Below are 13,898 nucleotides of genomic sequence, written 5' to 3'. Positions count from 1 at the left end.
GAAGTCCCCCTTATCTCAGCTCGCTGGTCACCATAGCAGCACCCACCTGTAGCACGCGCTCCAGCAGGTATATCTCTCTGGTCACCCCCAAAACAAATTCTTCCTCTCCTTCCAGTTCTCTGCTGCCAATGACTGGAACGAACTACAATAATCTCTGAAACTTGAAACCCTTATCTAGCTCACTAGCTTTGAGCACCAGCTGTCAGAGCAGCTCACAAATTACTGCACCTGTACATAGCTCATCTATAATTTTGCTCAAACAACTAACTCTTCCCCTACTGTATTTATTTATTTTGCTCCTTTGCACCCCATTATTTCTATCTCTACTTTGCACATTCTTCTACTGCAAATCTACCATTCCAGTTTTTTACTTGCTATATTGTATTTACTTCGCCACCATGTCCTTTTTTTGCCTTTACCTCCCTTATCTCACCTCATTTGCTCACATTGTATATAGACTTATTTGTCTACTGTAATATTGACTGTATGTTTGTTTTACTCCATGTGTAACTCTGTGTTGTTTTATGTGTCGACCTGCTTTGCTTTATCTTGGCCAGGTCGCAAATGAAAATGAGAACTTGTTCTCAACTTGCCTACCTCGTTAAATAAAAGTGAAAAAAAAGAAAGTTTTGAGACTGGGATGAGGTTCACCTTCCAGCAGGACAATGACCCTAAGAATACTGCTAAAGCAACACTTGAGTGGTTTAAGGGGAAAACATTTAAATGTCTTGTAATGGCCTAGTCAAAGCCCAGACCTCAATCCAATTGAGAATCTGTGGTATGACTTAAAGATTGCCGTACACCAGTGGAACCCATCCAACTTGAAGGAGCTGGAGCAGTTTTGCCTTGAAGAATGGGCAAAAATCCCAGTGGCTAGATGTGCCAAGCTTATAGAGACATACCCCAAGAGACTTGCAGCTGTAATTGCTGCAAAAGGTGGCTCTACAAAGTATTGAATTTGGGGGGGGGGGGGTGAATAGTTATGCACGCTCAAGTTCTGTTTTTTTGTCTTATTTCTTGTTTGTTTCACAATAAAAACTATTTTGCATCTTAAAAGTGGTGGGCATGCTGTGTAAATGGGATGCTCTGGATCAATATGTACAACAATGTGTTCCAGTTCCCGCCAATATCCAGCAACTTCGCACAGCCATTGAAGAGGAGTGGTACAACATTCCACAGGCCACAATAAACAGTCTGATGAAGCCCATGCGAAGGAAATGTGTCATTCTGCATGAGGCAGATACTGACAGGTTTTCTGATCCACACCCCTACCTTTTTTTAGGTATCTGTGACCAACAGATGCATATCTGTATTCCCACTCATGTGATATCTATATATTAGGGCCTAATGAATTTATTTAAATAGACTGATTTCCTTACATGACTCACTAAAATATTTTTATTTGTCGCATGTTGAGTTGATATTTTTGTTCAGTTTAGCTGGCTAGCCAACAAGAAAGCAAGGCAAATCCTCCACACAGCCATCTCGCCATTCCCTTCTATTTCAAATCCTATGGTTTGTAGCTAAAAGTTGGATGTCAAGATGAAACCTATTTAGCTGTTGCTGACTGCCAAAATAAAAGAAACACTTGAGTAAGTGAGGGATACAAAGTCTATTGAAAGCAGCTGCTTCCACACAGGTGTGGTTCCTGAGTTCATTTAGAAATTCAAACAAACCATCATGCTTAGGGTCATGTATAATCATGCCCAGTTGCCCATTATTTTGGATGGCATGGCTAGCAGAAGAGATCTCAGTGACTTTTAAAGAGGGATCTCAAAGGAGCATAGGGGATTTAAAGGGTGTGTGTGTCTCACTCACCAGATCTCAATCCAATTGAATACCGAGACAGTGTTTTCCACCACCATCAACAAAACACCCATAGATTTCCAGACACTTGTAGAATTTATGCCAAGGCGCATTGATGCTGTTCTGGAAAATCGACTTAATTAATATTGTAATTCATTTTAAAGACCCAGTGCAGTCAAAATTCAGTTTTCCTGTGTTTTGTATCATATTGTACAAAAGCTGATGATACGAACCCTGAAAACATCCGATGTTTTTTAACAGTGATATTTCCTTGAAAATACAATCTACACAAGACATTCTAATCGGCAGGTTTGCATGGGCAAGAGTTTTGGTATTTGTAAGATTATCATGCGGTAAATTAGACCACTAACAAAGAGATTTCCAAATCTCTCTGCCAATAACAGCTAGTTTCACATTTCCCCCTCCCCACCACTCCCAAACAGTCCTAGCAAAATTCTTGATACATTTTAGCAAAAACATTTTTTTTATTGCAAATATATTATTCCATTGTTACCCAGAAATTATTTGATGTTGATATAAAAACCGCTGCATTGGGCCTTTAAGTCATATTTCACAGATATCTGGAACACTGGACAGCTACTTTAATTGGTCAACAGCGGTCATACTGTATGCAATGAATTTGTGGTATATCATCCATTATTCAGTGATAATGCCAGGATCAAAAAATAAACAACAACGATAAAGACAGATGCTGATAGTGAAAATGTCACTGCCCAAGTGCCCATGTTCACTCAGGGCTAGATTCTATCAGATCCGAGCTAGCCGACACCCGCGTACAGGTTGTTTTGGCCATGTCTGAGTTGGACCTAGATTTAGAGCTGTCAAATCCACAAGCGGCTCCTTACGCTAGTTTACCGTGAACACGGCTATTGGATGCAACAAAACCACTGACTTTATAATCCGACAAATCTCATGCAGCCTCATTAGAATTTCATGCAGCTGCGCTACAAGTTCAAACACTTACAAGCACGATGCTCTATTGTTTAAGACTGATGGGCTATAAATCCCCCATCAACTAAACATGAAAACATGCATTAGCCTTCACTTTCTATCGCCATTTCAAACGTCTAACGTGGTAGGAATAATAAGGGAGTGTCTTGACACGAGAGCAGCCGCTCACCTATTGTCTGCTCATACCACAGTTACACCTCCAACCCCACCAAAACATCCACTATGCGGACGAATGACAATGCAGGTTAACACTCAATCTGATGGAATCGAAGCCAGTCACAGGCACAGCTCTAAATTCATATTTTTCATTGGTATCACTGGTGCTCCGCATTGAAAGTTGAGCACTCATAAGAGTTATGAACACCACACAATATTTAAGGACCTTTGAACGGGGTATGGTAGTATGTGCCTGTCCAGAACTGCAATTCTGCTGGGGGTTTCCACACTTAACAGTTTCCCATGTGTATCAAGAATGGTCCACCACCCAAGGACATCCAGCCAACTTGACACAACTGTGGGAAGCATTGGAGTCAACATGGGCCAGTATCCCTGTGGAACGCTTTCGACACCTCATAGAGTCCATGCCGATAAATTTAGTCTTCTCTGAGGGCAACAGGGAGTGCAACGCAATATTAGTAATGTTTTGTACACTCAGTGTAGAGCAACACACTTCGGTCAAAAGTTGGAATCTGTAACAGAGATGCTGGGAAACGAGAAGCAGGTGCGTAATAATACAAGAAACATGTAACGATACAAAACAAGAGTAGCATCTGGACTGGACATGACACACATCCAATACTCCCTGGGGAATGGAACTAAGGGAGTGACAGATAATCTGTGAAATGGTGGAGTCCAGGTGTGTCTCATGAGGTGCAGGTGCGCGTAACGATGGTGCCAGGTGTGCATAATGAAGGTTGTCAGAGCCAATGATTAGTAAACTGTCGAAGGGGGAGCCGAAGTAGATGTGATAGTAACACCCCCCCCACCCCCCCCCCACACACACACACACACACACTCTGGCCAGGGGGACGGCCTCGAGGGCAAGGAGCAGGCGGCGAAGATCACGGATGAGGTTGGCATCCAGAATGTCCTCCACCGGAACCCAACACCGCTCCTCTGGACTGTGCCCCACCCAGTCCACCAGGTACTGGAGCCGCCCCCCATAACGTCGGGAGTCCAGTATGGATCTGATGGCATAGGCGGGACCTCCCTCGATGTCCAAAGGGTGCGGAGAGGTGTCGTGGGGGACAGACTCGGCCAGGGGACTAGGAACCACTGGCCTGAGAAGGGAGACATGAAAGGAAGGTTAGATACAGTAGTCACTATTGAGCTGTAATCTATACATCACCTTGTTGACCCTCCGGAGAACCTTGAAGTAACCTTGAAGGCGGAGGGCATCGCTCCACACTTCTGCGTGTCTTAACCACTCATCCACCGCAGGAGCTTTGGTCGGGCCCAGGGTCCACGGAGCCAGGGCTGGCTTGATAACCCATAACAGACTGGAAGGGAGTCAGCTCGTTGGAGGAGTGACATAATGAATTCTGGGCATACTCCGCCCAGGGAAGGAATCGGGCCCACTCCCCTTGCTGGTCCTGGCAGTGGCTTCTCAGGAACCTTCCCAGCTCCTGGTTCATCCTCTCCACTTGCCCGTTAGACTGAGGCCTATCCCTGGAAGTGAGGCTGACCGTGACCCCAATCATCTCCATGAAGGTTCTCCATACACGTGATGTGAATTGGGGGCCACGGTCGGAGACGATGATGTCCTCCGGAAGGCCTTAATGCCGAAAGACCTGCTGGAACAGTGCCTCAGTGACCTGGAGAGCAGTAGGGAGACCAGAGAGAGGGATAAAACAGGATTTGTAGAATCTAGCCACAACCACCAAAATGGTGGTGAATCTGTCAGAGGGGAGATCAGTGACCAAATCAATGGATAGACGAGACCAGGTGTCACGTTCGTCATATTGATGAGACCAAGGCGCAGCGTGATAGGCGTAAATACTACTTTAATAAAGAACGAACACTGAACAAAACTATATAAACCACGAACGTGAAGCTACATAACAAGAGTGCTGACAGGCAACTACACATAGAAAATAACCCACAATACCCAAATGGAAAATGGCAACCTAAATAGGATCCCCAATCAGAGACAACGATAAACAGCTGTCTCTGATTGGGAACCAATTCAGGTCACCATAGACCTACATATACCTAGAATACCAAAACCCCATAGAATACAAAAGACCCTAGACAAAACAAAAATACACATACCACCCTCGTCACCCCCTGACCTAACCAAAATAACAAAGAAAACAAAGATAACTAAGGTCAGGGCATGACACCAGGGACGCTGAGGCACGGGAAGGAGTTTCCTTGCTGGAGCATGCCATAGGGATTTAGTTTGTCACACATAGAACAGGGCCAAGGTGGGCCACCAATACTTTTCGGAGAGAGCTTGAATAGTACGGGTGATCCCTGGATGGCCAGCAACAACAGCTGTGTGCACCCAGGTCAGCAGCCGATCCCTTGTCCCTGTGGAAATGTAGATGCGCTCAGGAGGTCAGGTAGTGGGTGTGTGTTCCCTCTCCAGAGCCTGGAGAATATCTACATACCAGACCACATGGGCTATGACTCGAGAGGGGATGGGAAAGCAGGTCCTCCGGCATTCAGTTGCCCAGGCCGTGATTCACATCCTCGACCTTGAGATGGTGAGATTATGGCTTCAGAGCCATGGGAGGCCAATGATGATCTTGTGAGCTGGTGCACTAATGAGGAAGGGAATGTTTTCATGATTAATGGACTCCACGGTGAAGGTGAGTGATGTGGTGGTGTGTGATGGTGCCAGATCCTAGTGGCCAATTATCAAGGGCTGAAATCGGAAACGGAGAGGGGGTATGAGGTGATGTTCAGAGAGGCAAGGGTCTGGTCAATAAAGTTCCCCAGGGCACCATAATCCACTAACACTGTAGAAACAGTACATGAGGGACAGCTAGCTAATGTGAGCGACACTAAAAAGGGTTTGGCAGAAAATGATGAAGGATACTCACACCTGCCCCAGGAGGTGGAAGATCACAAGACTATCCTTCTGCTCTTGTGTATCCCGAGTTGTGACGTACCAGACACTGCTGAAGCTGGTGCCCCCCTTGACCACAATAGGGACAGAGCCCCAGCTGTTTCCGCCTGCGTCGCTCAGCTGCGAGGAGGCGTGTGACCCCTACCTCCATGGGTTCAGGCTCTGATCCAGAGTGGTCACTGAGGGAGGGAGAGCAGCGATGAGGGTACCGACGCTCCTTAAGTAAGTTATCCAGACGGATGGCCATCGCAATGAGTGCATCCAAGGAGAGGTTGTCATCACGACATGCCAGTTCCGTCTGGCCCGCTGGCTCATTCCATCCACTGGATGCTGCCGTAGTTGGAATAAGTGCTCACCCCCCTCTCTGCCCTCCGGTGGATGATCAAAGATACCTCTGAACAGAGCCATGAACCCCTCCTCTTTCCCAGATGGCCATAGCCCACTCCAAGGCCTGCCCAGCCAGCAGAGAAATAACCTTGGAAACCTTGGGAGCTCCCACCACCGAGAGGTCCGTCTGGTGTGTAAAATAGAGGGAGGACTGGAGTAGGAAGCCACAGCATTTAGATGGGGTTCCGTCATTTGTCCGGGAGGTACAAACGGGAATTACTAACCTGGGCTGACTGCTGAATGGACTGGTGTCCTGGCTTGCTGGTTTGACTGGTGGTAGAGTATCTTCCGGTAGTTGAAGGTAACACCTTCTGGGTATGTTCGAGACATCGAAGAACGCAAAGGACCTCCATAGCCGTCCCAGTTGTGCCAGCTGGTCGTGGTGCAGATGAAGTAGATATCCCTGTTCGTCGACCGTCTGGGAGATGTTCTGATTCCCTGCTGCTTCCATTTGTTGAGGCAGTATTCGGTGACAGAGACGCTCGGAGTCGAGAAGCAGGTGGTGAATTTAATAATACATGGAACGATACAAACCAAGAGTCGCATCTGGACATGGAACACATAACCAATACTACCTGGGGAATGGAACTAAGGGAGTGACAGATATAGGGGAGGTAATCAGTGAAATGGTGGATTCCAGGTGTGTCTCATGATGAGGCGCAGGTGCGCATAATGATGGTGCTCGGTGTGCGTAATGAACGCTGTCAGAGCCAGTGATTAGTAAACCGGCAACGTAGAACGCCAGAGGGGGAGCGGGAGTAGACGTGACAGAATCATAAAAATAGAATTATTATTGCCATGATTATTGGCCATATTGGCATGTTATTTGTTATTTGGCATGACAACTAATGAAAAAGCCAGGTTGCAGTAATGACAGGGTAGGAACCAAAGTGTTGGTCAATGGTTCCCAGGGGACCCTAATCACATTTGAATAGGTGTTACTTTCAAACAAAGATTTTAAAATAGGCTATTTGATTCAGAACATGCCGTTGCACAAATAGCTAAATGGCATTTAGCTAGCCAGCCATAATAGCGATTAGCATTATGTTTGGATCATGTCACATTTTGCAAAGAAAATATACAGAAACTAATAGCAGCCTATAATAGAGATATAATAGAGCCTATAATAGAGATTTATTTTTGCAAGCAATGTGGAAAGCAACATCATTCTTGTTTTGTAAGAATCTGTTGTGCATGAGTTGACAGCATGCTGAGAGAATAAACAGCATGGAGGAACTGTGCACGGTCGTCACTAGTTACCACAGCCACAAAGTGTTAAACCGTGCCTATTTCTACAATTACTCATCTTAAAATGCAATTTTGAACCTAAAATTAACCCTAACCTTAACCACAATGCTAACCTTATGCCCAACCCTAACCTTAAATTAACACCAAAAAGTGAATTTTTGTTTTCATGATTTTTTTTTACAATACAGCCAATTTGGACTTTTGGCTGTGTTAACTAGTGATAACCCGAGGAGAGAGGCGTATGCAATTGAGTAACAATTTTTTAATTAACAATTATTATATAATCTCCCCAGAGCATCAATGTACTCGCATCCACCCTGCATCCAAACCCACAGATCAACAATCTGCCTAGGAGGCTGCAGACAAACTCCCATTGCAATCTCCCCATGTTGTCTGTAATTAGTCTGATCCGCATATAGACACACACGGCAGCGTTAGGGGAAATAGAAATACACAACAAGGTTATTTCAAAGTAGCGGGAGTGAAAAATGCTACAAACACACACATGCGTGAATGCACACACACGTGCACATACGCAATCACAAATTCATAAACACACACCCTACCAGTGGGAAGGGGCTCAGTAGGACTCCTTCAATAAATAAATCACCAGAAACAGTGAAGAATCAAAGAGATACAGACTGAGCAACTGTTTCTAACGCTCTATGCTGCAGCCTAGCAGCATCTTTATCTGCTGTATGGCCATCATAGAAAAATAATTACCAGTCCAACCATTATGGCATAATTGGCTTGAATGGGAATGTCCCTTCTAGTAATTCTATTTCTATGATGGCAGCCACTTAGATGCTAATATGATGTTGTCACACACAAGGCAATTAATTGATGCCTTGTAACACTTCACACAATGTATCAAATGTCTAATGCATGCGTGGTAATTGCTATTATGTGGCAAATCATGAAGGGAATACTTTTAGATTGCTATTAACTAAGAGGGTAATTATCTTGGGGTGGATAAAACACTGTCACAAAACTGGGATCAAACAACTGGGTTGTGTTATCAGGCACCAAGTTGAGAAAAAATAGGGAGGGACTACATGGACTTGACTAATAAGAAATGCTCATTTTTATTTTCAATTTCAAAACACTTCAATATGGTGTGCCCTACTGAACATGGCCTTGATGTCTTTGATGAGAACATCCCTTTATAAGGACACGTTTGTCATGCAGCCCTCTGATGGTGACTGATGTTGTTTGTACCCGGGGGATGTTTGTTCCTGGATTTTCCGTGTGTGTGCCTAGGTGTGCCCCCTGAGTATTCTTGTCACTGATCAACTCATTCAGCATTCAGACAGTAGAACAACCCAATTACATCCTAGCCTCAATAAAACCAAGGTCACTACTCACTGTTCCTACCTATCCCTACCATAAAGTAACACACACACACACACACACACACACACACACACACACACGCACAAAGTCGGAAGTTTACATACACCTTAGCCAAATACATTTAAACTCAGTTTTTCACAATTCCTGGGATTTAATCCTAGTAAAAAATCCCTGTTTTAGGTCAGTTAGGATCACCACTTTATTTTAAGAATGTGAAATGTCAGAATAAGAGTAGAGAGAATTATTTCTTTCAGCTTTTATTTCTTTCATCACATTCCCAGTGGGTCAGAAGTTTACATACACTGAGTTAGTATTTGGTAGCATTGCCTTTAAATTGTTTAACTTGGGTCAAAGCTTTCCACAAGCTTCCCACAATAAATTGTGTGAATTTTGGCCCATTCCTCCTGACAGAGCTGGTGTAACTGAGTCAGGTTTGTAGGCCTCCTTGCTCACACACGCTTTTTCAGTTCTGCCCACACATTTTCTGTAGGATTGAGGTCAGGGCTTTGTGATGGCCACTCCAATACCTTGACATTGTTGTCCCTAAGCCATTTTGCCACAACGTTGGAAGTATGCTTAGGGTCATTGTCCATTTTTATGGCGGTTTTGGAGTAGTGGCTTCTTCCTTGCTGAGCAGCCTTTCAGGTTATGTCGCTATAGGACTTGTTTTACTGTGGATATAGATACTTTTGTACCTGTTTCCTCCAGCTTCTTCACAATGCCCTTTACTGTTGTTCTGGGATTGATTTGCACTTTTCGCACCAAAGTACATTCATCTCTAGGAGACAGAACGCATCTCCTTCCTGAGTGTATGACGGCTGCTTGATCCCATGGTGTTTATACATGCGTACTATTGTTTGTACAGATGAACGTGGTACCTCCAGACGTTTGGAAATTGCTGCCAAGGATGAACCAGATTTGTGGAGATCTACACTTTTTTTTCTGAGGTCTTGGCTGATTTCTTTTGATTTTCCCATGATGTAAAGCAAAGAGGCACTGAGTTTGAAGCTAGGCCTTGAAATACATTGACAGATACACCTCCAATTGACTCAAATGATGTAAATTAGCCAAACAGAAGCTTCTAAAGCCATGACACATCGTTTTCTGGAATTTTCCAAGCTGTTTAATTAAGGCACAGTTAACTTAGTATATGTAAACTTCTGACCCACTGGAATTGTGATCCAGTGAATCATAAGTGAAATAATCTGTCTGTAAACCATTGTTGGAAAAATTACTTGTGTCATGCACAAAGTGGATGTCCTAACTGACTTTCCAAAACTATAGTTTGTTAACAAGAAATGTGTGGAGTGGTTGAAAAACGAGTTTTAATGACTCCAACCTAAGTGTATGTAAACTTCCGACTTCAACTGTATGAATATACACGCACTCACACACACTCATTGACTAATGTATCTTTCAGTCCGACGTCTCCAAGTGTAATAAAGCGGCTGTGAGACTGGCCAGGTTAGTGTATCTTAGCAACAGGGGCATCTAGATTCTCCTAGCCTCCAGCAGACCACTGAAGCCATATTCTCTCTCACTCTCTCTCGCTTTATTGGCATGACGTAACAATGTACATATTCTCTCTCAGCCCAGTGAGGAGTGAAGGATGCTTAGAAGACCACAGCAAGGTGAAGGGAACCATTTAGATCTGTCACGTAGACAGTTACACCAGATATAAGACCGTTAAATCTCTCAGAGACGGGGATGAAATCCAGCACATTCCAAATCAGGTCAATTGGAGTTTGTGGTCAGAGGACAGTCAGTCATATTTGCGTCAGTCGAAGGTTTTGTACTGGGTGAGGTAATGTCTTATGTCTCCTCTTTCCTCCTTGTAGCTTGACGGTGTCCTACCTCAAGGTGTGACTGACGTCTACTGTCTGTGACTCACCTGGCCACGATCTCAGATCCACCATCCATCCTTTGTCTCTGAACAAGGTCAACCTACACCACAGGTCGACCTTCATAAACACCATCACTTAGAGTCGAACATTATCCAGAAGCCCATTCAGAACTCCATTACCCAGAAATTCCTCCAAAATTACCCTGCAGCAGCATGCAAACCCCGGCCTCCATGGTAATGGGCATCGTGTTCGCCCCTCTGGGCCTGGTGCTGGTCTTCATGGCAGCCATCACGCCCCAGTGGAGGGAGGGGCAGACCCAGCTAGTGGGTGTGGCCGGGGCTGAGCCCCGCCTCCTCCTGCGCACCGATGGCCTATGGGAGAGCTGCCTACAGGTGGCCCACTCGGAATTGAAGCAGTGCTGGCCAGTAGAAGGCGCCTACCAGAGCGACCCACAGGTGAGGCTGGCGCAAGGCCTTGTGCTCAGCTCCTTGTTCCTGTGTGGTGCCGGCATTGTGCTGGCCAGTGTGGGGGTGAGGTGCTGGACCGACCTGCCTCTGAGAAGCGTGGTGGCGGCGGGAGGCCTTCTAGTGGCGCTGTCAGGCCTGCTGAGTCTAACCGCCCTGGGGGTGTACACACACAACCTTGGAATACTGGGGATGGAGCAGACACCCCCCCACAGACCTCATCATAGGCTGCCACAGCTCACTCTCCACCCGGCCGGGTCGCTCTACTTCGGCTGGGTGGGGGGATGTGTACAGGTGGTGGGGGGGGTGGCGCTACTGCTCAGCTTCAAGATTCGGCCCAGATGTCCCTCCTGCTCACAGCTGAAGAACAAGCAGGACACAGAGGTGTACGACGTCAGCTGTTAGTGGAGACTGGGGGAGAGTTACTGTGAGTGAAGATGATGAATTGGATTTACCCTTAACACTACAAAGCCAAGCAAAAGCCGAAACAAGCTGTACTGCAATTGCTTGGTATGTTTCCACCATAGTTGCTAGAACAATGCTGGAAAGGGCATTGTGAAAAGAACATATCTAAGCCAACACAGTAAGGTTCAGGTCGACACCAGGGGCAGACTGGGACCAGAAATTGGCACTGGCATTTCTAAAACACTGGCCATTGATTTTCCTCGAGGCCCCCAAACCGGACAATTTTTTTCCCTTGAAGCCCCCATTATTAGCTAAATAATGATCAATTTCTGCAAAAACCCAAGCTAGAAAGGGATACTGGTCTAAAAATGTACCCGAAATGCCAGCTGGCCATTCTGCCCCTGGTTAACACAACAGTGTGAAAAGGGTGTTTGTGGATGGTTTGGGTTCAGTGGTGGGAGTCTTTTGTTCATTTGGCACAGAGGGTGTATGAAGGATGATGAACTTGAACTTTTGTAAAGGAAGCTGTATGGCACTGTGGTGTTTAACTTGGAGATGATAACCTTAAAAAAATTAAGTATTCATGTTGCCTTTAACTGCAAAAAAATATATAGAACTGTCACAAAGCAACGTTTTGATGTCAGCCTTGTAGGTAGCCTACTACCCATGCCTTTGCAAACTCTTTGCCCTTTGTCTAATACTTTCTCTTTCTGTCCTGATTTTCATTAAGTCATGGTTTCTGTCAGACACAATATTTGAGCATACAGCAGACCCTACTACTTCTGTGTCAAACTAAATGTATATGATTTAGGGATAATCTTAGATCTAAGGGCATATTTAGGACTTAAGCTTTAGAAGCCGTGTTAGTTGTTGACCATTTTTGACAATACCTCAAAGAATGAAATTGCGGATTGTATAGAATTTTAAGTCAGGCATACATTACAGATGCCAAATCCTATTGATGACTGTGAAGATTTTATCAAGATGTTTATACTGTTTGTAGTGTAGAGATAATGTATGGGGAAAACATATTATTTCTATGTCAATTGAAACTGTATAGTAGTTGTCAGTATGTAATGTATTGTTACTATGATTCTACTGTGAATAAACAGGTTTGATAACTGTGCAACAAACACTGTCATCGGAGTTTGTAATGATTATTTTGTGAAACTGTAATATTCACAACTCACACTGTCAACACGTCAGCACTGCCATGGTTGAAAAGCCAACAATAACAGTGTCTGTGTGAAGACGGAACTGGCGAGCGACCGAGCACGCACGCCCGCGCACACACGCACACACACACCTTCCATTCATTCAGAAGCTGGCAGAGGTAGAAGAGAATATATAACAGAATACAATGCACATCATCTGGGAAGGTCGGAACTAAAATCTTGCGCAATTGCATCAGGTGCTCGATTAAGTTCTGGGGGCAGACTGCAGACTTGTTAGAACATTTAAGTGGAAGCAGGGTGGTAGCTCCACCCCCTCTCTTTGCACCTCCCCTTCTGAAATTCCAAAGTTGCAAACCTTTGCGAAATCTTGATTTTTCCAAATGATCGAGAGGGCTCCACCTCATCTCTCAGGCCCCTCATTTCTCAGGCCTCTCTCTATACTGACACCTTCTGGAGACCTCATTTCTCAGGCCCCTCCCCCTCATCTTTCAGGCCCCTCACATCTATCAGGCCCCCCGCCCTCATCTCCCATGCCCCTCTCCCCTTGTCAACATCCAACATAATCTATAATATTTCAATAATACAAAATATGGTTAAAGTCGTTATCTCCCAAATATAATGAAATAAACAAGACAATAAAAACATTGAGATAGTGACACAAACAGCCTTCCATGAACTAAAAGACTTATAAGCATATAAAGCAGGAACAGTAGGAAATTATGATTCAGATAGGCAAATCGAAATTAAGTTTTTTAAAAATATGGCTGCTACTGCGACCCATAGAACGAGGCACTTCCGGCGCCGACAGAGATGACCGCCTCGCTTCGCGTTCCTAGGAAACTATGCAGTATTTTGTTTTTTACGTGTTATTTCTTACATTGGTACCCCAGGTCATCTTAGGTTTCATTACATACAGTCGGGAGGAACTACTGAATATAAGAGCAACGTCAACTCACCATCATTACGACCAGGAATATGACTTTCCCAAAGCGGAACCTGTGTTCTGCCTTCCACCCAGAACAATGGATCGGATCCCAGCTGGCGACCCAGAACAACGACGTCGTAAAAGAGGCAAACGAAGTGGTCTTCTGGTCAGGCTCCGGAGATATCGCGCACCACTCCCTAGCATACTACTCGCCAATGTCCAGTCTCTTGACAACAAGGTTGATGA

The 13,898-nt window shown here is 44.9% G+C and overlaps 1 protein-coding gene across 1 annotated transcript; it reads left to right on the top strand.

Moving 5' to 3' along the window:
* The first annotated feature begins 10,510 nt into the window (after positions 1 to 10,510).
* cldn23l (claudin 23-like) lies at positions 10,511 to 12,559 on the top strand. The gene has a single exon (XM_024430682.2). It carries the CDS (start codon positions 10,896 to 10,898, stop codon positions 11,550 to 11,552), a length of 657 nt encoding a protein of 218 aa, XP_024286450.1. The 5' UTR covers positions 10,511 to 10,895; the 3' UTR covers positions 11,553 to 12,559.
* Positions 12,560 to 13,898: the final 1,339 nt, after the last annotated feature.

The sequence above is a fragment of the Oncorhynchus tshawytscha genome, linkage group LG08 (genome assembly GCF_018296145.1).
Source record: "Oncorhynchus tshawytscha isolate Ot180627B linkage group LG08, Otsh_v2.0, whole genome shotgun sequence".
Lineage (NCBI taxonomy): Eukaryota > Metazoa > Chordata > Actinopteri > Salmoniformes > Salmonidae > Oncorhynchus > Oncorhynchus tshawytscha.
The sequence above is the reverse complement of the archived record's forward strand: the minus strand, read 5'-3'. Positions and strand labels throughout refer to the sequence as shown.